We start from the raw sequence: 23123 nt of genomic DNA, 5'->3' as shown, positions 1-23123 counted from the left end.
AAGCATGCCCTTAGTGTGCTTAATGTGTAATCCAGCACTGCAAGTAATTACAAGAAATAAAGTAATCTCTAGTAAAATCTGAAATGTAAATAAAATAATTAAATACATTTATAGTTCATGGAATAAATTTTATTAAAGTTCATTATGTTGGGACACAGGTTATTCTATCATTACGAAAATATAATAGTTCAAAATTAAAAAAGTTTATTAATTTCATATCTTGGTGCATTTTTATTCTTTAAGGTTACATTGCACTCCTGAAGCAGGCATTGCTGGACTTGAGGCATGACTTGCCTACATACACAGAAGCATACATGTTCATGAAAGGGGCATCTCAGTATCCACCACCACTCACAGCATCATACAAACAATTTTCAAAAGATGAACTCATCATGATGCACAAATCACGCTTTATGAAATCCTAGAATTTTTATGGTGCAGCATATCTGAAGCCAACATATTCCTCTGAGGGAAAAGTTTCTCTGATTTTTGAAACAACACAGGATGGAAGCACTTTACGACTGTGTCTGCCTAGTCGATGCCAAATCCATGTGACAAAATGCCGATATGCTATATGCCTGTATGTTCTGAAAATAAATATAGAATGCCTGTAAGAGTAAATTCATACAAGAGTTAGATATTTCTTCTTTGGTAAATCATGCTGAATTGTACTTTCAGTACTTCAGGTGAATTACATTTGATATGTTTATTTTTTTTATCAAATTATTAATCTTCTTTGAATACATATAGATTTAATACAAGACATCATACATTTGAAATGACCCATATCATTATAAAATTGTTCTATTTATTTGTTGTTTGTTTATTGTGTTCTTGAAGACTCATTAAACCTAGTTGATATGCAAAAAATATTTGTTGTCATGATTGTTATTAGAATTTATAACAAACCTGCTATTCTTTTCTCAAAACAAGCATATATATATATATATATATATATATATATATATATATATATATATATATATATATATATATATATATATAATGGCACATGAGCACAATCCAGGCTGTATAATGTAAAAAAAGTTTAGATATCATTCCAAAGAAAAGACAAGAGAAAAGGGTAAAGTCTTTAAAAGAGAAAGCTACATTTTGTTCTTAAAAACTGCATTCTTTTCATAAGTTCAAGACCATCACAGCTTGAACATCATAATGGAATGCATCCCTCTGCAATAAATGTTGCCTCCATGAGTTGTAAGATGAAAACACTTTGAAGTAAGAAAATCTTGCAAATAGTTTGTTTTGTAAAATGTGTCCCAAACATTGTCACAAGTGTAGGAAAATCTGATTAAACAGGAACTTTGAAGAAATTTGTATAAGATTGGAAAAATTACTCATGTGTTGGTTCATTATCATCCAAAGGTCCATGATGTTCCAGGTATTCATACAGGGATACTTCCAGCATATGTCTGTTTAAGCAGTTTGCAACGAAACTTTCATGGAGGGTTATACATGTCAGGTCACCCTTCTTTTTCTCGATTACCTCTACCTCTTCACAGCATAAGCACTCAATTGCCGAGTTCATCATTTGGCAATATCCACAATCACACCTGTAAGGAAAGAGCACAACATAATTTTGACCATTCAAGAATGTTTAAAAATCACTTTCAACATTTTGTAAGCATTGAAAAGGAAAGATGCGGATTAGAAATATTGAAAAGGAAAGATGTGGATTAGAAATAGCATGTTGATTCTGCACTTGAAATAAAGTTTGACAAAACAACATTAGTTCTCTGTATGTTGCCTTTCAAAATTTAGAGTAAGCATTATCAAGTCAATGTGATATTATGAGTCAAATTGTATTTAATAGGTTAATATTCAGTGCAACTTATGATATCGTTTGACCTGTGATTTTTGTGTTTATAGATTACAGAAGGAGTTAATCTTTGGTGTGCACCGACATTCGTTATCATAGTCATGTATTCTGCGTGGGCTTTTGTTCTTTATTTGAAAAAGAAAACATACTTCACTGTGTGAAGGAGTAAATATAGTTGAAGTTTAAAATAATGAACAACAAAAAAAATCTGTTTACAGTGTACAGCACGTCATTATTTCCACTAAAATCAGTGCTCTGAAACAATGCAGCAATTATAAATTTACAAAATCTACATGTGGCTTTCATTGCTTTAAAAATTATGAAAACTTTGCTACTTAATATCGAAAATGTTTTATTTAGCAAGACATAAACACTAGAATACAGCTTTACAAGCATCTACTTTGATAACTCGCACTATCGGTATAATTTAAAAGTTTCAGGCAATCGAGGGAGGATTATCGAAATTTGGGTCCACCAAAACTTACAGATTTATACACACAGGAGTTGACAAAGTTCCAGTTTCTTTTAAAGAAATGCAACGTGCGTTCTGCTCATTTTTTTAATATGAAATGCATGCTATAAATCGGTACAAACCATTGTGTGTTCTCAAGTCGTCCTTCTTCACTCGGCAAAATATCCTCATCATTCGAAGAACATGACGACGTGTCATCACTACCCTCTTCGTTGTTAGTCTTCAGAAGTGGCTCAAACTGATACGGTAAAATGTCCACGCTTACTGAGAAGTCGGGGAAGTCGTTCTCGCAAGTTTCTATGACGCAAAAGGGAAAAGAAATTATCTGAATCACGCTAGCAATCTCCATAGTTAGCTCGTTTGGGTGGTAGCAATAGATCCTATGACGTCACTACCGGCCACGTGATACGTATCTAATTATCTCTCGAGGCACTTGCACGAATAACCGAATTATTTCCTTGTAGTAACTAAAGGGCCCGAGAACGGTGTACGGGAATAAGATAAAATATAATTTTGCACTACAGGCAATCAAATAATATAAAACCAACATGTACGTTCCCTATTCCTTTAAGGCTGCATGCTGTCCATATGTATGTGTGTACATATGTCTGAGCCACGGACGTAGACATAGCTAATTCAAAAAAGGGATGTATGCTGTCTGTACACGTATGACTACTGTACATGTTGTGGATCCATGAAGAGTGCGAGCGGCCGATAAGAGTGTGAGCCAACCCAAGGAATCGTGCGACTATACAAGAGGTCTAGAAGCATACGTTTGGTGCAATTGGGTGCATTTTTATGTTCATAAGATTATTTTGAATCTTAGTTGTGTTCAGAAGATTATTTTGAATCTTAGTTGTGTTCCAAAAGATTATGTTAATCTCTCTCACAGTTTAAGACATTATTTTGAAACACATTTGAATATCACAAGATTACTTTGAATCTTAATCAGAGTCCATACTTGAGATTATGTGAATCTCTCTTGTAGTGTATAATAATGTTTGATAGGTATCTGCAGTCCATGAAGTTTCTTGGATCTGTCTTTCATATTGAATTCATATTTCTGGTTTATTTTCAAGGTGTGAATGTTTGTGCAGAGTGATTGGGTCAACCGTATGTTAAGAGCATCAGAATCATTATATTTTTTACACCATATATTTTTCCTTATTAATTCATTTCATACATTTCCATCTTTCACACACTGTATTTGTCTTATTCACTCAGTTTCTATTCTGTGACAAACATCGGTTGTCATAATTTGGAGTTGACGAAGATATTCCATCCCTCTATAGTCAATAGACAGCTCAGTTTTCTGCAACGGAAAGCAATATGATGTTCAAGTACCGTTTTAGTTGCAGATTTCAAATATATATGAAGATGAAGTAAATGAAAAATTTAGATGATATGAAGAAATCAAATTAGCTCATGGACTAAACAATACATTGTGACAGAGTCGAGCAGAGTAATTATTAATTTCAAGCAATGAAAGTCGGTTGCAGAAAGACTGGAGGAGTACAGTTTTTCACGGTCAGTACAACCATGCAGAGTTAATATAGGCTGTAGTGTTGAAAAAAGCTGACCTCTACTGCTATGGTCATGTAAAAATCTGGTATCTAGTGTTGAATGCTCCCCTTTATGTACTCACGTTTTTGTAAAATTTGGCAGGGATTTTTCATATTATGTTGCAACAGAATTAGACATATCCCGAATTAGACATCTTATTTAGTCACCATAATGCATTCTGTCCAAGTGTTGCATTCTTTCATGCTGGTGGTCTTGATAAATATAAGCATGGGACAAGTTTCAGCAGGTTTTTTTTGTTTAAGATCACATTAGGATGAGCGTGGATCACTTGACTATATTTATTGACCTTATCTGCAAATTCAGTTCTGCTTTCTGTTATTTCAAGTTATCATTTGGGTCATCCTGGGAGACTACCCATTATTACACATTATCAAATGGGTTCTTCCACTTAACTCTACCAGTTAACGAGTTGATCATAGATCACTTGACTCTTCAATTCTCGAATGTATCAATGGACACGACTCTGCATCCTATTATTGCATTTTATCAAATGTGTCCTTCCGCTTGACTATACCAGTTATCAAGTTGATCGTCGATCACTTAATTCCTCAGATTCTCCAGTTTATCAACCACCTCGATTCAACGTGCTATTATTACAAGTTAACAAGTGGGTCCTTCCATCTGACTCTTCCAGTTATGAAGTTGATCGTGGATCATATGAACCTTACAAACTTTACTAATTCATTGCTGAATGATGTATTTCAAGATATCATGTGGGCCTTCCCGCAATACTAGTTACCAAGTGGACCCCTCCACATGACTCCACCAGTTATCAAGTTGGTTATATATCACATGACTATTTAGTTCTCCAGTTTGACTGCATACTATTCAACACATGTTGTCAAGTGGGTCCTTCTGCTTAACTATACTAGTTATCAAGTTGATTGTGATCATTTGACTCTTTCCCTTTGCATCCTATAATTAATATTGATCTCTTTCCACTTGAATCTATTGGGCCATTCATTTCTTAATTGTGTTAACTGGCTCCAATCTGAATGCTTCAACTACTACACACATAGTGTCTTCCCGTTTGTTTTAACCTCATATCAAGGTGATTGCTGATCACTGGACTGCAGTTATTGTGTTAATTACCTTGACTTGTGCAATTTGTACATCATCCTATAATAATTTCACCTCCTATTTCCACAAAAAAGAAATACTGCTTTCTGTTTTCCTATTAATTTTCAGAATGCCTCAACAATGAAAAGCCTCCACGGGGGTACAGATGGTGGTCGAGGCCAGGAATACCGCACACATAATCATGCCACAAGGACGAAACGACTCAAAGGGGGTACAGCTGGTGGTGGACTCATGAATAACAGGCACATAATAACTTCCTCAGCTCCAGGTCCTGGCTCTTCTTCATCCCTTGATGCGGAAGCGAAAAGAAACATCACGAGAGATGACACCATCAAAGCACACGTCGACGACCGATTGGCCAACATTCTCAGACCCTGCAACTGATGCATCAACCAGCTGCTAATCCGTCATATGCCGCATCTACGTAATAATAACGAAATCATGAGGTTGGTGGACCAGGCTGTAGGAGTGGCAACGTCCGCATTGATGGTGGATGCACTAATAGGTACCACTACTTTGTGTGCCCCTATAAATATTCCCAGTCAGTCGGCACTGCCATGTCAAAATCTAAATTTGTTAGTGAATCTACTCAGATCGCAGTTGCTATCGCCAACCGTCAAGCAACACATTTTGGAAGGCCACTACATTGATTTATCTATGCTCCTTCCTGATAAGAGCGTGAAGACCTTTAAGATGCAGATTGATATTAATCAGGCTTCTCCGGAAATTAAACTAGTCCCGAGTTTGAAGAAAACACCTCTTTCCCTTATTCAATGGTTCTTTGCCGGAATAAGTTTGTAGCAATCCTTGCAGAAAGTAAAACAGTACGATTTGCAGGCTTGTCGCAAAACATGGAAACAGCAAGGACTCTCTCCAACTGGCGATACTATGACGAGCAGTTCCGTCAACTGGACAGTCGTCATTCATAAAGCTGAATGGCGCACAACACTTAACGAGTTGTACCTGCAGTCATTTCTAGACTACCAAAGGATTGCAGAATCTCAACATAAACATTCTAGAAGAGTTAATCTATAGGAGTCTACTTTCCCTATCACAAAACTGTACAGTTGGTCTGTCCTGCTAATCCCAATACAGATGTTCAATTATCTTGGGAACCACCTCATTATGTCAGGTAAACAGAATGTGACACAGCTTTTCAAAGTCGTGCAACGTTACTTCCCTCATTTGGAACAACAAAGCAAGCCTATGGAGTTTCATCAGAGGCAGACCGCCCACAAAACGGCATTGAAAGCGCCGAACCAGTCCCACTCGACAACCCATGTCAACATTTGTCTACAGCAATTGCACCACATTTCCATTCAATTTTGATTACAAGAGTCTGACCTCCCTCAACACACCATCTAATCAACGGTTTTACTCTAGGCTTTGCCTTCGGTCATAGTGGTCCATATCGACATCCGTTTGTAACAATTTGGCATCGTCTGAAGCACAACCAGAGGTTATGGAAGCCAAAACTCCAAAGTAATTGACATATGGCAAATTAGCTGGTTCTTCTCATTCTCTACCTTTTCCAAAATGCGGATTTTCCCTTAGACCTGACTGAGAAAAACACCCCTGGCACTTACCGACCTATATACCACTCGTCAAATCCCCTGGGACACATTGTGAATGATATTATTCCACCAACAAAGTCAACAGTTTAGTACGCTTCGGTTGAAGATGCTACATATTCCATTAAGCAATTAGGAAAAGTGTTATAAGGCTAATACAGATGTAGTAGCTAGCGCTTTTTGAATCATACCAGTTATGTATTCCGAATATCTTTTGCTTTTGATAAATGTTTGCCATGGGCTTCAGTTTCAGCTGTAGCATTTTCGAAACCTTTAGGAAGAGTACTGCACTGGATAGGCAACAAAAATTATGCATAAATCTTATGATTCATACTCTGGATGATTTTCTTATATTAGATAGTACTAATGATGGGAGTTTGAATTAACTCAACGACTTGTTACTGCTATGTGAAGAAACTTGCATTCATATAGCGGACAAAACCTTCCTGCCTGCCCCTGTGGTGCATTTTTATGTTATGAATTGGATTCTTAACTAATGGAAGTGCGTCTGTCGTTTTTCAAACTTTGTACATATCACGAACTGATACAAAGTTGCCTGCAGAACCAGAGATTACACTTCGACATTTTTGGTACGCTAAATTTTGCTTGTTGCGTAGTACTCCTAGGACGACGAGTATTCTTTCGTCGACTCATTAGCCTCACAACTGCGAGGTGCGTTGAAAACTTTTTGAAGATTTCTTGCAAGCATTTTGCGAGAGCACGGTAAGCACGACAAATATAATTTTAATAGTATTTTATGCATAGATGTTTCCGCTTTTAAACAGAAAAGTGTCGTTCAGTTCCTGCTCTTCCATGTAAAGTAACAAAGAAATTTAGCATGGCCTACCTATCGGGGCTAATTGATACACATGTGCCGGGGCTAGTTGATACTGTATCAGCTAACCCCTTAGGCTTAAATGTGTACATTATTGCAGGGCCTACATGTGTACATTAAAGCATTTTATTAATTTATAGAAATAGGCCTATGTTTGATGTGCTTCAACGTGTTTGATGTGATTTAATTTTCATATTCAGATTCATACTCGAAATCCATCGTGTTCATATTCGTATTCATATTCATTTATTTGTGTTAATTTATTTCATCTTGAGTGTTGCATAAATGTATGCCTAATGTGAACATGAATATGAATATGCATGGTACTTGACAGTTATTTACACTTTACTGTTTTAGATGGTACGAACGTATAAGCGGAAAACCACCTGAGGAGCTGCTAGATGTTTTGGAATGTGCTTCCGATGAAGTTTTGAACCAGAACAGACCTCTGCCGCCAGTCGTTGATGCATTTGGAATAGATAAGATGACGCTTTATCGATTCTGCAAGAAGAAAAAAGAACTGGCAGCTTCTGGAGAGGGTGAAATAAAATGCCGCTATGCTCGGCCAAAACAACTGTTTTCCGACGCTGTGGAAAAAGAGTTTGTAACATATCTGCTTGATGCATCCAAGATGTTTTTTGGCTTGTCACCAAAAGAAACAAAAAAAAAAACAAAAAAAAACTGGCTTCTGAATTAGCAGTACACCTCAGCAAAGAGATTCCAAACAACTGGAAAGCTAATCTGTTAAAAGGTGATGATTGGTTTTCAGGGTTTATGAACCGCCACAGCAGTGTTCTGTCAGTGCGTAAACCGGAAGCCACCTCCATCGGTCGTATCACCAGTTTTAACCGTACAAATGTAAATTTGTTTTATGACAATCTGGAGAACTTATACAGGCGTTTCCATTTTCAACCACAGGCCATATGGAATGCTGATGAGACCGGCCTCACAACAGCACAAAATCCTGGCCAAATTTTAGCACCAATAGGTGTTAAACAGGTGGGAGCTGTAACAAGTGCTAAAAGGGGGACTCTTGTAACTCTGTGTTGTGCAATAAATGCATTGGGCCATGCCATTCCTCCGATGTTCATATTCCCGAGGATGAGGTAACAAGACAGACTTGTTGATGGCGGTCACATTATTTTTTATATAAGTGAAATTGGTATCAACTAGTCCCTGTCTCCCCATAGCCAGATTATAAGAAAAATAAAATTCTATAGTTATTCAAAACTGCGACATATTTGTGGGGTTATTGAAGAAATCCGTACTAATACCATGAGACAAAATTAGAGTACAAGGACTATGAATCTAGAGAAGAAATCTGACACCAGTCTCAAGTAACCAGGATTTCTGAAAGGTGATTTCTCGCCTGTAAATAATTGTATGCGGACGAGTCGAATCAAAGGGAAACTCACATAAGTAGTTCAGAATGACTAAGAACAATCAGGTGAGTCATGACTACCACGTCACAAATCTGCTCTAAATATGATAGACTAGATTTGTGACGTGGCATATGATAGACGAAACTAAGCGACTAGTCGTACGGCGTTGTGTAGCGTGTGCCCCTTGCAGGTGACAGAGGCCAACTTTTTCAGGAATACCTTTCATACCTGGAAGTACAGATCAACACTTTTCTACAAATTAAATGTCGCTTTAGTCGCACCTTACTTACTCTGATGTATGTTTTTAATAAATACAAATTTTCACACGAGCGTACTAACAGCTGCCTCGCTTGGCGTTCAGCATTAAGAGGTTAGTGTTAGGACTGGTCGGCCTGGTGTCAGGATAATGTGACTGGGTAGGACATCATGCAACATGTCTGCGGCATGATGCCCCAGTGCTAGACATCACTTTAAACTGCCACACTGCAGACATCGTAGCAATATGACTGAAAAATTGTTAAAGCTACGTTAAAAATCAAAATCACATCACACTCACACGAGCAAATTGACGTGTTATCAAGTTATGTTGACCTAAATTTTCAGTTTGCTGAAGTGCTACGGAAACTGGGAATGCCGAAATCCGTTAAATGGATTTAAGTCTGTTAAACAAAACGAAGCTATCTAAACACTTTCCTTAACATTAGTATATTTCTATTCGTTTCCATAAAGAAACATACTTCAGCTTAATCCGATTTCCGCATGTATATTTTATATATTTAATCAAAGTCTTAAGCTCCGATCTGCTATAAAAAACATCTTTAGCTAAAACAGACCGGATCGTCGGCTTAGGTAAATATACAAAATAAGAATGCAAACAAGTATTTAAAATAACAAATTATCAAATCGACCGCAGCTGTTTGTTAGACCAATTAAACTCTCCCGGATGAAATGTTAGGTGGATAGTTTAAACCGTTCATATAGATGGCGATAATGATGCTCTCACCCCTAATACCATTCGCATTAGGTTTATAAATTAATGTAAAATGCATCAATATGGTATTGTTTTGTTGACAGTTTGATTATATTGAAGGTTTATAAATTAATGTAAAGTGCATCAATATGTTGTTTGTTGCAATCCTTTGAAATAACATTGTGAGTTACATTATAGTACTTGTGGGAATTTTTAATAAGTCGATTACATGCAACCCTAAACGTTTTGGGATATAATTTTTTGATAATTTGATTATACATACTTTAAGTGGATATTCATTTTTATTTCGCTTAATAGCATTCAAAGTTCCTTAGAAGACCATTCTATAAACTAGACTAACTACATAACGATTGAGTTTTGTACCTGCTTCCAATGATATTGGGCGTGTGATACATGTATAGGGATTTTGAATCATAGCGCCATCTATCGTGTGCCTCCCGCGTATGCGCTGGGACAGAGCTACTAGTGCTGCATGACAGGAACAGTATGTTGCATAAAATATATACAACTGATATCTTTCATATCAATCAGATTATTAATTAAAATCAAAATATTAATTCATCAACTGATAATTTGATTACAAAATAGTATAGATATCCTGAATTTTACAATTTGTTTAATGATGATTAGTGATAGTGTTGAATCAAATCTCCATTAAATGTTACATGGTATTTCTAATTTATACTGACAACTTTAATTAAACAATTTTTTTTCTTCTTTTGATACCTACAGAATGATCCATATTAAACACCTTATCTTATATGAAGAAGCTGTATGTTTTGGTCAAAGATTGCGAGAGATTACATTTGACTACTGCAGCAACAACATTCTATTTTATGTATAACTATAGTAGTGTAATTATTCGTTACGTAACATGCATATTTTTTTCCTGGCTTATATTTCGGTTTGGAAAGAAATTTTAAGAGAAGTTATTAAAGATAGTGCTAATCTCATTAAAGTACCAGAGGAATATCGTTTGGCCTAAACGTTATGGTCGGTTTCTGGTATTGTTCGCCCCATGTATGTGTTATACAGCTGTTGTCATACAAATTGCGTATGGCGTTAACGTGTTTAATAAGCATCACATCAGTCTCTTGACCTAGTGTGGTCGCCGAGGCGCTGTGCTGCTGATCATCTGACCAATTCCCTCCACTTGTCTCGATCATGCGCCAATGCCTGTGTCTTCGCAACAATTTTCCAGGTCCATTCTGTGATGTCAGACCACCTTTTTCTCAGTCTATCTCTCGTTCTGCCACCCTGGACGCTGCCCTGTGACAAAATTTCTGCTCTCGATCCCTCAGATGATTATGGAACCAAGATATTTGAACTGGCTCACTGTTTTCAGTTTCTGTTCTCTGACTTTAATCTTGGCTGATCTTTGTTTACCACTTTTTGTCATCAGCTTTGTCTTCTCAGCGCTTAACACCATGTCTAATCTGGAAGAAGTTTCATCCAGGTTCATTACTAAGGTGTCAAGCTCGTCTTTACTGCTTGCCAGCCCATCAATGTCGTCTTCAAAGTGTTGGTTGGTGATGTTAGGCCCTCCAATGCTGACTGTCCCACAGTGGTTTTCCAGGGCTTCGATCATGATGCGCTCTAAGTAGATGTTAAAAAGCGTGGGTGACAAGATACAGCCTTTACGTACTCCGACTGTTGTCTGGAACCAGTCCCCCACTTGGGCAATTACTGCACTGGTAGCCTTGGAGTACAGCTGCTGATGGTATTGGTCAACTTTTGACCCATGTTGTACTTTTTCACTGTGGTCCACAAAGCCTCATGCCACACTGTCAAAGGCCTTTTTGAAATCTATGAACACATCATATATGTCTTGTTGATGTTGAGAGTACTTTTCACACAGAACCCTGAGATTGAATATTTGTTCTGTTATGCTTCTTCCCCTCCGGAACCCGGCCTGTTCCTCAGCGATTATTTCTTCTGTTCGTGGTTTCAGTCTGTTCAGGATGATCTTCAGGATCACCTTACTAGCATGGCTGATCAAACTGATAGTTCTGTAATTTTGGCACAGCTGGAGATTGCGTTTTTGGAGGAATGTTATAATCAGTGACTGGGTCCACTGTGTTGGCCATTCACCTGTCTCCCAGATCTTGTTGCAGATTTTTGTTAGTAGTTCTATCTCTGATTCCCACCCCCTCCATTCTTGACAAGTTCAGCTGACTGTTGTCTACTCCAGCTGCTTTCCCATTCTTCAGTGCTCTTATTACTGACTCCACCTTTTTTATTAAAATGGGGACATCATCATTTGAGGAGTTTGGAACATCAAGCACCTCTGGGTCTCCTGTGGACTGATGTCTGTAGAGTTCTTTGCAATACCTAGTCCATCATTCTGCAGTGTCACTCGCTTCTGTGAGGAATTTTCCATTTTCGTCTTGAATGGTACTGACTTTTGGTTGCTTCTATCTAGTGAGATCTTTCATAATTTGGAATTCCTTTTTGCTGTTATTCTTTATCAGATTGCTCTCAAGCATATTACCGATTTAATGTATTTCTAAATATTGACTTGATATATATTACTATTTATAATTTACTGTTTATAACATTTAAGACCTTTTTTAATTTTGGTTTACTATCCAAACTTATTTTTAGCGTTCCATTGTATATTATATACCAAAATCACTAGTATAATCAGCAATTAAAGTGTAAATTCAGCGCAGCCAGTCTTGTCTAGAGGTAAGAATGCAACACGGGTAACCATGTGAGATAAGGAGGCCTGCATTTCGACAAGGGCCGAGCTCTGATGGTGATGTTTCCTAATCTCTCGTGCATACTTGTGATTTTCTCCCATATTAATAGAATAGTTAACTGAATAGTAAACCATATGCATCTTTTGAGTTAGAGTAAAGCAAAGACCCCTTTTAGCATTTGGTGCAGACTACAGTTAATCGAGAATGTTGAACATTGCACATATGAGTATCTGGCTCTAGATTCACAATATCTTGTTCTTCTAGCTGGGTGTTAGAAGCACTTGGTGTAAGTGCAGATATTGTAACTGCCTCAAATGACGAGACTTGCACAGTAGACAAACTCGTCTAAGGAGGAGTGTTTTGCTTCAGGGTATCCAACTGGTTTTTGCTTCAACCATGAGCGTGGAGTACCAAAATATTTGATACAATTAATTTGCAGGACAACCGTTGGCAGGGCCATCATCCTCGTCTTGGTCGCCATTTACTCTCCGTACACCACTAGCTTCAGCTGTTGCAGAAATAGCCTCTAAATAACCGTCGATAGTTTCTACATCTTTTTTATTAATAAGATAACTGATATGCCAAAATAGCATATAAAAATACATAATATTCTTGTTCATCATGTGGGAACTTGATGCATTTTATTTAAAGCTAATGCAGCATAAACTCGATGTCTTCGCTGAAAAATCTCGACAGTTCTATTATTGGGAACCATCGTCATATATTTCCCTTCCTTTCTGCTAACATTCACTATATATATTGGCAACAGAGCTACTTGTAGTCGTCAGAAAAAATCAATGCCCATATTATATACAACACAGTGAACAAAGTCAAGAACATAAAATTGATGAATTTGGTCTCATAATCAACTCTGAATTTCCCCCATATTGGAGCATCTCCCGGTGCTCTTGTTTCATGTAATTGTTGTGAAGAGTGAATAGTGGAAGTAGTGTCCATAATGTGTGAGAGATACTGAGGTTAAAAATGAAAGTATTTCATACCTGGACAAAGACAAACTATTAAAAACACGCCATCAGTATTATTATCAGGTGCAAACACAAATCTTTATAAGTAAAAAGAAGTTTTTTGACTTTGTTATCTGGACAGAGGACATATCTGTGGAAAGGATTTTGCCAAACCCCAAGCTATGGCAAGAAATAGAAGCAAAGTCAGCATCATTCTTCATTCATGTTATTCTGCCTGAACTGACAGGGAAATTATTCACCAGACCACAGTCCGCAAACATTGAATCTATTGCACAAATGGAAAGGAAGCTGCATACATCTGTGTTGCAACCCTCTCTCACCAACAATGATAGACAGGCTGTGTCAGGAAATAACACTGACCTCATTTATGTCAAGTACCCTATGATGAAACATTTGATAATGTTGTTGGTTGTGACAATGAAAACTGCAGACTGAAATGGCTTCACTTTAAGTGCATAAATACGACTAAAGCACCAAAAGGATCATACTATTGTCCAGAATGTTGTCCAGTGTATGGCAGTAAAGCAAAAAGGCCTAAAAAGTGTTAGAAGGCCATTCTCAGGACATTTGCATGTAAAAAAAAAAACGGGATACACGCGCATTGTGGTCGTTGTACAGTATGACTGTGGCATGGGGGTGGGGCTAAATATTGTGGTGAGTGTTCAGTGTTATCTGGCACTTTTTATTTTCATGCATACTTATATAAGTGAAAAAATCATTCCCCTGTATAAATGTGTTTTTATTCTATCTGTATTCTATATATCTTGCTTATTCTATAGCCCACCATATGACCATCTATGCAGAGTAGTAATAACAAGATTTTCATGACGGCTACAGTGGCAACCATATTGGCTGTCTGAGAAGCACCATTTCATTAGGACCAATCGCTCCATTGGATGAATGTGTGCCTTACATTCAATGACAATCTCCCAGCTTGTTTAGAATGAGTGGCGTAAATCGACTAATGGTAACAGATGGACAGACTATTCATAACATCATCTCATCAATAACCAGTAGAACTAAACTTAAAGAACACAAGTCAAAAAGTTTAGAATTAAGAACACAAGATAATGATTTGTGATTCACAAATATTTAATGATGACATAATTATGTAAGAATATTTTGTGTGCAAAGTTATGAGACGTACAAAATTAAAGACTAAATGTCTTATATATGTAATAAATCTGATTATTTCACAAATCCTTACTAGTCAAATGGAACATCAGACTCGCACATATTTATAAGACAACATGCAACATTAACAATTTTGTCAACTGGAATTTCTCCTTTCTCATTCATGAGGAAATTAATTGGAGCTTTCCCTGAAGCATGACATACTTATTTCGCACTAGACCAATTACACGAACCACATGAATTCGCAAGTGTGCAATTTGTCTACTATTTTCTACATCAATAGGAGACAATTGTGATTTCCATTTAGTAAAACTAGGGGTAACTTTAGCACAGTACATTCCAATACTGTTTGAAATATTAAATCCCCTGTCTGCTAACACAATATATCCAGGCAATAAATTTGATAAAAATCCAGTTTTTAGTTACGTATTTCTCACTTGCCCTACCTCCCCATGCTCTGGAAAGAAAAGAAATAGATCCCTGAGGTGTAATGCTAATAAGAAATTTTATGGTGTTGTTGTGCTTGTATGATGATCCAGTCTGAGCTCGTGCAATTAGGCTTTTAGGTCTCCGTATAAATATTTCAAAATAGTCAATAATGACGGCCACCTTTCCACCAAAATATTGCCTAAATTCCATGGGCATGGTAAGCTGAATCTCCTCCCTCTCTGGACAAAACAAAAGGGGCTTTAATCTAATATATAAAACATGAATAACATTTAAAAATGTCCTTGACACGGTTGATGTAGATATATGAAATCTATATGCAATATCTTGCAAGGGGAGGTTGATCTTAAGTCTCATTAGTGTCATTATGATTTTTTCAAACTTCCCAACTTCTAGTCCTTTACTGGTTTGAATGTATAGAGCAACAAATTCAATCAGGGTCATTAGGGTCATGTAACTCGGCATTCCAGTGTAATACTTAACTTTATCTTCATTATCACAAAATGATTCCGGATTCAATTTGTAGTTGCTTAATTTATCTTTAAGCTGTGTATTTTCAGTAATCAGGTGTTGAATTTCACCATCAACTATACACTGGCTAATGGAGTTAGTCTCTGGTGTTCTTGATCTGGTTCAATCTTTCCATTGATTGTAAAAGAACAAACAGAGTTACCCCTGTGATCAGCAGATTCATCCCCTTCCTGGACAAAAGAGGTTTCATGAAAATGCTGCAAATTCGACAACACTTTAGCTATATCATGGTCTGCTCTGGTCTTCTGTCTGTCCAGATAAGTCACCAAGTTTAAGGGTGGGAGCCCAATCGGATGTCATCGACTATACAATTCTGCAGGTTTTCCTGAAAAAGAAAATGAGACAAAAAAATAGTAAATAATTCAAAGTGACTAGATACATAATATATGGCAATGTTAAGATCTAGTAAGAATCGTGAATGCATATTTTAAATATAAACAGGTTTTCTTAGAAAAACAATGGTAAGGACTGTAGTTCACATGTACTTTAAATATTTAAAACAAAGCGAAACCAGCCACAAATAACGTTTTTGTGTTATTCACTGTAAGAAATATCCGGTATACTACTACTACTACTAATGATAGTAATCTATACAACATTCAATGAAAGTACCTTGAATAAAGTGGTCTGAGCAGATTTTTGAATGCTTCGACGGCAGGTCCTTTCTGTTGATGTTTGCCAACCATGTCCGTCGTCGCTCTTCACTTAATGTTTTCGTTTCTCTCCAAATTTATTGACAACAGGTATTGTGTAAAAACCACGTTTCACGGAATCGTCTGCACGGTTTGAACAACCTTTAACCCAGCATGTATTAACCATTGTGCGATTGCAAATTTTATTCAAGTGATAAACAGTCACGCGAATGAAACTCATTGACCCATAAAATGACGGATGACCTTACGGTGCCCGTATATTATGACGTCATATGATAACTATGTATTGTATTATATAACGCGAAACACTAACGCCACATTGAAGAATATGTTTCCTGTCGCTCGACTAACTTGACTAAACAGCTGCAGACTTGAATTGGGCGGTAGGGTGGTATTTTTCATTATTTTGTTTAGAAAAGAAAACTATCTAATCTTTATCTGTTTGCTTCCTCCCCCCCCAAAAAAAAAAAAAAAAAAAGTTTCCAACCCAAGCTTGAACGCTTGGGTCGGGAGCGGGGAACTATATATATGTGTAACAATAAGTACAACTTAATCTAAAACAACTGAAATAAACAAAATAACTGGCTGTGATTCGTGCAATATTTAATAAGTTGTACTTTTTATTAGGCTTAGAAAAAAGCCTTTGACAACATGTGAGGTTATGTTAATTTCTATCTAGTTTCATAATTTGTACTTTTTATGATTTTTTGAAAATGTGGTAATCATGACTGAAAATGTGTCTGTTGTGATTAGACAACTCTTACCCCTGTATAGTTCAAATTGACAATCTACCACTGTTCTCTAGAAAAGTGGCATGCACGCTAAAGTAGGATAGAAAATATATTTCACCACACATTAGCATTAAGGTCAATGAGAGAAGAATTGGTACCGTGATACCTAAAGGTAATGCCAGCCTCACAGTGTATCCATAGTAACCTGTATATGTAGGCGCCATTATAAACTGGCATAGTGTGATTCGGTGAAACAATGGATATTGACTTTTACATAAAAAAAAGATGTAAAAAATCTTAGGAAAAAAAAACAACACATGGTGGCTTTGGAGGGGAGTATTCGATAAAGACGGCCACGGCAGACAGTTGTATGACCAGATGGCTCAATATTAGCGTAGTCTGTTCACAGAATGTCATGCATGCGACAAATCAAGTTATTTGAACACAATATACCACGTATGGATGATTGTGACAACTTGTTATATATTTCTCGTATGTCATAATAAATCATGTATAAATAGTAAACATGTAGTACTAGAACAGTACAGCGATGGATTAAGTTATCATTGGTAATTTATTATATATATGGTCTTCTTTTCCCCCTTTTCTTTTTACCATTTTGAAACAGTTGCCCCATGTAATTTTATTCGTGAAATTCTAATTTTAACTTGTAAAGATTAGTTTTTTTCTTTTCTCACATTTCTATTAAATATCTTGCTTTTTTAAGCTTTATATCGTGTAAAATTTCTGTACCTGAGCTAGTGTTTGAGCAACCCTAGTTCCAGATAAAATCCTACAATAAATTGCGTTTTGGTTGGATTATGGCCCATTATTTAAAGAGTGCATGCTCTCCCAGGAATATTTCTTGTTCATGTGATATATATTGGCAATGAACACCTTAAAGACGTACAACCTAAGTAGAAACGAATGAAATTATATCTTTTTTTCAGTTGATGATTACTTATTTAGACGATAACTATGATTCGTACTCTTACTGGAGCCGAAATCAGGCTACAAAAGGGGAATTAAGAGTCACCTTCATTTTCGCAGCAACCATACAACTTTATTTATATGCAAGCAACCACTAATGGTTTATTTTATTAAGATGTAAATGGTAATGATTGTAAAGGAAAGTAATGCAATGCAGTTGAGAATATTTTATGCATAAAAGTATTTGTAATGTATAAATAATTGTGTAAAATGAAACATTTATTATTCCTGGGTATATTAGTTATGAATTGAACGGCAGCAGTGCAAGGAAAACGTTAAAAGATTCATCAGAAACAGAGAGAAATGTCACAGGAAGACATGGCTACAACTTCTACACTTGGGCTAACAGTTCATGATGGAAAAGTCTAAACGTTTTATCAAGCCATTTGAATAAGTATACTAACAACAATAATCGTGATACATACATAAAAGGATAGTATTTGTGTAAGTAATGTGATACATGCATTATGTATGTAAATATACTAAAAACAATGGTATATATCAGTGGATGGTTTTTGTGTATGAACGAGAAAGTTGCTCCTGCAAAAGTTTTCTTTTCTCTGTACGACATACACGTTACAAATGTGTAATTAAAATATCTTAAGTATAGTATAGATGCATAATTGGAATCATGAAGATATAGTGGCTATCATAGAAAGGAAATGAATACATTGTATTATAAATACAAACCACACTAAGGACATAGTTAGGGGTCGTCCATTTATTACATACACATGGAGGTGGAAGGGGGTTAACGAAAATGCATACGCTTGCGTATGGGGCGGGTCTAATGTATGTGTGTGTGTGTGTGTGTGTGTGAAACCTCGATAATAATTTGTCTAATACGTAACCTGTTTTCTTCTTCTCGTCTTACAATGGAAGTTTCTGAGAGCAACTTTGAAGCTGATGGCTATGTAAATTGAAGAGTATGAACCAAGTTTAAATCTTTCATTCAGGTAATGAAAATTTTAGTATCTTTTCCATAAAGAATTTGTATGTGATTAAAATATTATCATGTATGTAACTGTAATACATGGTGAAAAGATAATGTAGCTACTATCATACTGCCTGATAATATCATCGGACGTGTTTTTCATCAGAATCTCTGAAAATTTATGTGAAAGCTAACAAATGTTAGGTTTGTATATTAAAATTTCACAAGATATAATCTTCTCTTGCAGGATTTTTATGAAATATCATGAATATTTCATTTTTATCTTTAAGAACAGACAGCAATAGTTGTTTGGAAGATGCTAAAGATGATGATAATGATCAACCAGAAATAGATAAGGACCTGATATTTGGCGTATCCGTACTATTGAAGATACCTTTAACTTTTTTGGTGAGTCCTTTTTTAGTTTATTACAGTGCACTTGAGTCTTGCGAAGACAAACGTGCCACTTTCAGATCCAAGGGATGTGCGACAGAAATCAGTATGCAGACAAGTTGTTGGATCAGCATTATATTTAAAATGGGTAAGATTGCAGCTAAGTTACATTCCAGTGTAATATGCATTAAGGATTATTTATACTGCTATTTTCATGAGATTTATCAATATTTCTGTTACTTTTACAACGTTACATTTACTCCATTACCAGCAAAACTGTTAGATGTGCTCTGAAAGGTATCAAGAGTTTTGCAAACTGGAGGATGTTATTCACAATATATTATTATACATGTTGTCATCATATCATTCTAAGTATAAACTAATGTCATACTATACTGTTGGTCATATATATATATATATATATATATATATATATATATATATATATGTATGTTAGCTGTTAATATCAGTGGGTTCACATTTAGTACATGGCAAAATAAACATGTAGAAGTCCCTATTTATTGTACAAAACTGTCACACTGAACTCTGTGGTATGTAAAATAAATCAGATTTTATATTTATCTAAAGGTTTGTGAAAATGGACATTGTGCCAAAAAATGAATCGTGTTCACAGCCTCTGCTTTATCGGCAACTACATGGTGGTGATTACTTTTGGCATCTGCCATACTACTGTCTGGCAGTACCTTTTAGAAGATGGTTATATTTTCGACATTTCTGAAGCAGCCTATTTAAGTTCTACGACATTTAAAATTCAAGTGACGTGTTTAATTCCATCCATTTACCAATATTGGATTGACAATCTGAAGCATATATTACAATCATTACAGGAAATAGAAGTTGTAATTCTTGGTAGGTCAAATTTCAGTTAATATAGCTAAACTTCAAAGTTATCTGAAATCTAAAAGTATATCCTAGATAAATCATGTCCTCTCAAATTTCAAATATCATAAAAACATGTCTAACCCAATTATATATAAAAACATGGCGATTGGTGCCTATCGTCATGCTCACTAATTGGTTTTGATATAAATTGTAACCAGTGTTATTGTTGAAAGATGAACGAAGACAAATTCAGGTGATCAATGTGCTTATGTTGTTACTCGGGATCTCTAACATTATACAAAATATTTTGTATCTTATCTGTTCTTAATACGTTGACTGGAAATTTGATCATTCAGCTTGTAAACATTTTGAAATTTAGGTGGGGAAAACTGGATTTCAGCATTTAGTCATTAAACTCATGCTAAATCCCAGCGCTGATCATGTTATAGACTACTCGAAACAATGTGGCAGTTGTATTATAAGATAGCTATTATTAGTTATTACAAATGCTTATATGAAACTTGGAGCCAATATAAACTGTAACCTGGTTTTATGAGGATGGTAGAATTGACAGCCCTGGACATTCATCCCAGTATTTTACATACACATTCATGGAAAATTCCAGATAGAAAACTGTGTGCATCATAATGGACAAAAGAATGACACAAGAAAAGCACAGTCTTATAAAAGGTATGCTTTGTAAAGGGGCTGAATTTCTTAAAGGAAAATAAAATAAAAATTGTAGAAGTCGTCACGGATTCACATTTACAGATTACTGCTCTGATGAGTAAGTTGGCTTTTGCTGAATTACTCTGATATAATGAAATGACCTAAACGTACGTGCATGTTTATTTTCGTATTAAACAATAACTATAAATTATGATAATTTTGTAAAAATAAAAATGTGATATAAACTGAAAGCAGGTTAGAAATATATATCATTCCGAGTAATACCTAATATCGGAATTCAATCTAATGCAACTTCTAGAAAATAATGTCCATTCCTCTTTCAGTATGTATATGATATTTGACTGATAATGAACTGAACTCTAATGTCCTGAGCGTATCATATTATTGTTGGTTTGTGCTGCATGCATGCACTAACAGTGATCAGTGGTATGAGGTTTACATTAGGAAGATAACCACATTCAAAGAAATCACAATAGGTTATATATAATCCACATTACTCATAACATGTGATATATTTGGTAAATATGGTATACTGACATGCACAACTTTGTGACCATTGTAGTAAATTTGTTGTGCATAGTTATGTCCTTGTGACAATTTGCTTAATTAAACAACGAATTGTGCTCAGCACATATGACATGTAATAGTTAAGATGTTTGATCTGCAATATGTTAGTTCTTAAGCAAAGTAGGTAAAATAGAAACTATTTCTAATGATAAGTGTATTTCAGTTCAACTGTGTATAGTTAAATATTTCGGTACTTACAAGTGTATGCCACTGATGTTCACTTTAATCCGCAGATAAAGACTTTCCAGAAATCAAGTATTCACATGATGTATGGCACGAAGCAAAGAATTTAGGCAAAAAACTTAGTCACAAGAAAATTTTAATATGAAATATGAATTGAAGTAATTACAAGTATATATAGAACTTGCAAAACAGCAATCTAATATTTAACATAAAAGACAAGTTTCCTATGTATGAAAGATTAAATGTTTGAATGAGAAATAATAATTAGTGTTTTGATGTGTAGGCTGGTCAGGACAAAAACAAAAGCGAAATCTATTCGAGTGGACCAAAGATGTTGTTAATCATTTCTGTCACTGTGCACACATTTCTGGCAACAGGGAGGATTTTACTTAAGTACATATACAATACATTTGTTGGTTTATAATGATGTAAGATTGATTTTTTGTCAATAAAATTTTTCCATTATTTTTGTTTTTGTTTACAGCATTTAAAGTTTAAAAATACATTGTATATATTCTCATTTATAGTGTGTATGGAGTGTTATTTTGCACCATGTTGTAAATGAATATGAATGGTTATTGCCACATGGTCCAAGTGGAACAAATGCATGTAGTCATGGACCTTTTCCCAGTGAAAGAAGTAAAGAATGGCTCAAAACGGACAGTCTACCTCGTGTTGCACTGCGCATAACTGTTCTGAATAAAAGGCTCTTGATCCGGATTGCATACCACCTTAACTTTAGGTAAGTGTGAAAGAATGTTTTGCTGTTTTACAGCTGTTCTTTTAGCTACTAAAATGATTAGTTTCTAAACTTACGTACTGCATCTTTGTTATCTTAACTCATTCAGCCCCAATCCTGTCTCTAGGTATGATGAGGTTGTATCCTACTTCCAAAGTGGGCGGTATTACAAAAAGCAGACAGATCATGCTCTACAATGATACACAATAATCTGGACTTTCTACTTGCATTAAAATATGCAGAGAGGAAAAACGTATTTTGTGAGACCCAGTCTTTTGACACCAAAAAGTCACCCATTGTTGGAATCAGATTTTGTGTCCGGATTTTAGACTTTTTTGCCCGCCATCTAATTCAGACCAGTCTGAACTAGGTGAAACTTTGCAAAAGTCTGATAAGTTGGAGATTGGGAGTAAAAAGTGGTCAGGAAAATAACTTTTACCCTCCTGCACATGTCAGATGATGTTTCTAGCACACTTAGGCATCAATCTAAGCAACAAAAAAAACTCTTGGAAGCAGATTTGGATGTATTCAGAATTAACCCTCAAAATGCGTTCCGTATCCCCATTTCACGTGAAAAGGAAATAATTCTGTGGGGCGTTATAAGTTGATTATTCTCTGCACTGTGTAAATAATGCTACTGTACAACATTTTTAGATTCATTTTATAAGGATTTGTGAATTTTAAATAGTTTTCTGCATGTGAAACAATTTATTTATTAAGTCATTTTACTTTATGTTTCAGAAGTACAACAGAAGTGGAAAATTTCCAGAATTTGATTTTATTGTATGCCTCCAAAGGATTTTCATATAAGCTACCAGCTTTCAGAGCTAGGGATTTGATGGAAGCTC

General features: G+C 35.7%; 1 protein-coding gene, 1 long non-coding RNA gene and 1 pseudogene across 2 annotated transcripts; 1 reads left to right on the top strand and 2 right to left on the bottom strand.

Moving 5' to 3' along the window:
* Positions 1 to 101: 101 nt before the first annotated feature.
* On the bottom strand, positions 102 to 3003 carry LOC149780240 (P2X purinoceptor 7-like). The gene is made up of 3 exons (XM_089936357.1): positions 2432 to 3003; positions 1356 to 1571; positions 102 to 587 (listed from the first exon to the last, which is right to left on the bottom strand). Exons 1-3 carry the CDS (start codon positions 2656 to 2658, stop codon positions 431 to 433), a joined length of 600 nt encoding a protein of 199 aa, XP_089792483.1. The 5' UTR covers positions 2659 to 3003; the 3' UTR covers positions 102 to 430.
* Positions 3004 to 12138: 9135 nt separating this feature from the next.
* On the bottom strand, positions 12139 to 16238 carry LOC149780239 (uncharacterized; annotated as a pseudogene).
* A 2514-nt stretch (positions 16239 to 18752) lies between these two features.
* Positions 18753 to 22607, top strand: LOC149780238 (uncharacterized). Its single transcript, XR_016415033.1, has 3 exons — positions 18753 to 18882; positions 19151 to 19268; positions 22064 to 22607. It is a non-coding gene; the product is annotated as an uncharacterized LOC149780238 (long non-coding RNA).
* Positions 22608 to 23123: the final 516 nt, after the last annotated feature.

The sequence above is a fragment of the Sinohyriopsis cumingii genome, chromosome 16, assembly GCF_028554795.1.
Source record: "Sinohyriopsis cumingii isolate HCF-2022 chromosome 16, ASM2855479v2, whole genome shotgun sequence".
Taxonomy (NCBI): Eukaryota; Metazoa; Mollusca; class Bivalvia; order Unionida; family Unionidae; genus Sinohyriopsis; species Sinohyriopsis cumingii.
The sequence above is the reverse complement of the archived record's forward strand: the minus strand, read 5'-3'. Positions and strand labels throughout refer to the sequence as shown.

Coding starts and splice junctions, on each gene's coding strand:
- LOC149780240 (XM_089936357.1), bottom strand. CDS start 2,658: ATGGAGATTGCTAGCGTGATTCAGATAATTTCTTTTCCCTTTTGCGTC. Junction 1,572..2,431: donor CGACTTGAGAACACACAATG/GTTTGTACCGAT, acceptor CTTTCCTTACAG/GTGTGATTGTGGATATTGCC. Junction 588..1,355: donor GATAATGAACCAACACATGA/GTAATTTTTCCA, acceptor ATTTATTTTCAG/AACATACAGGCATATAGCAT.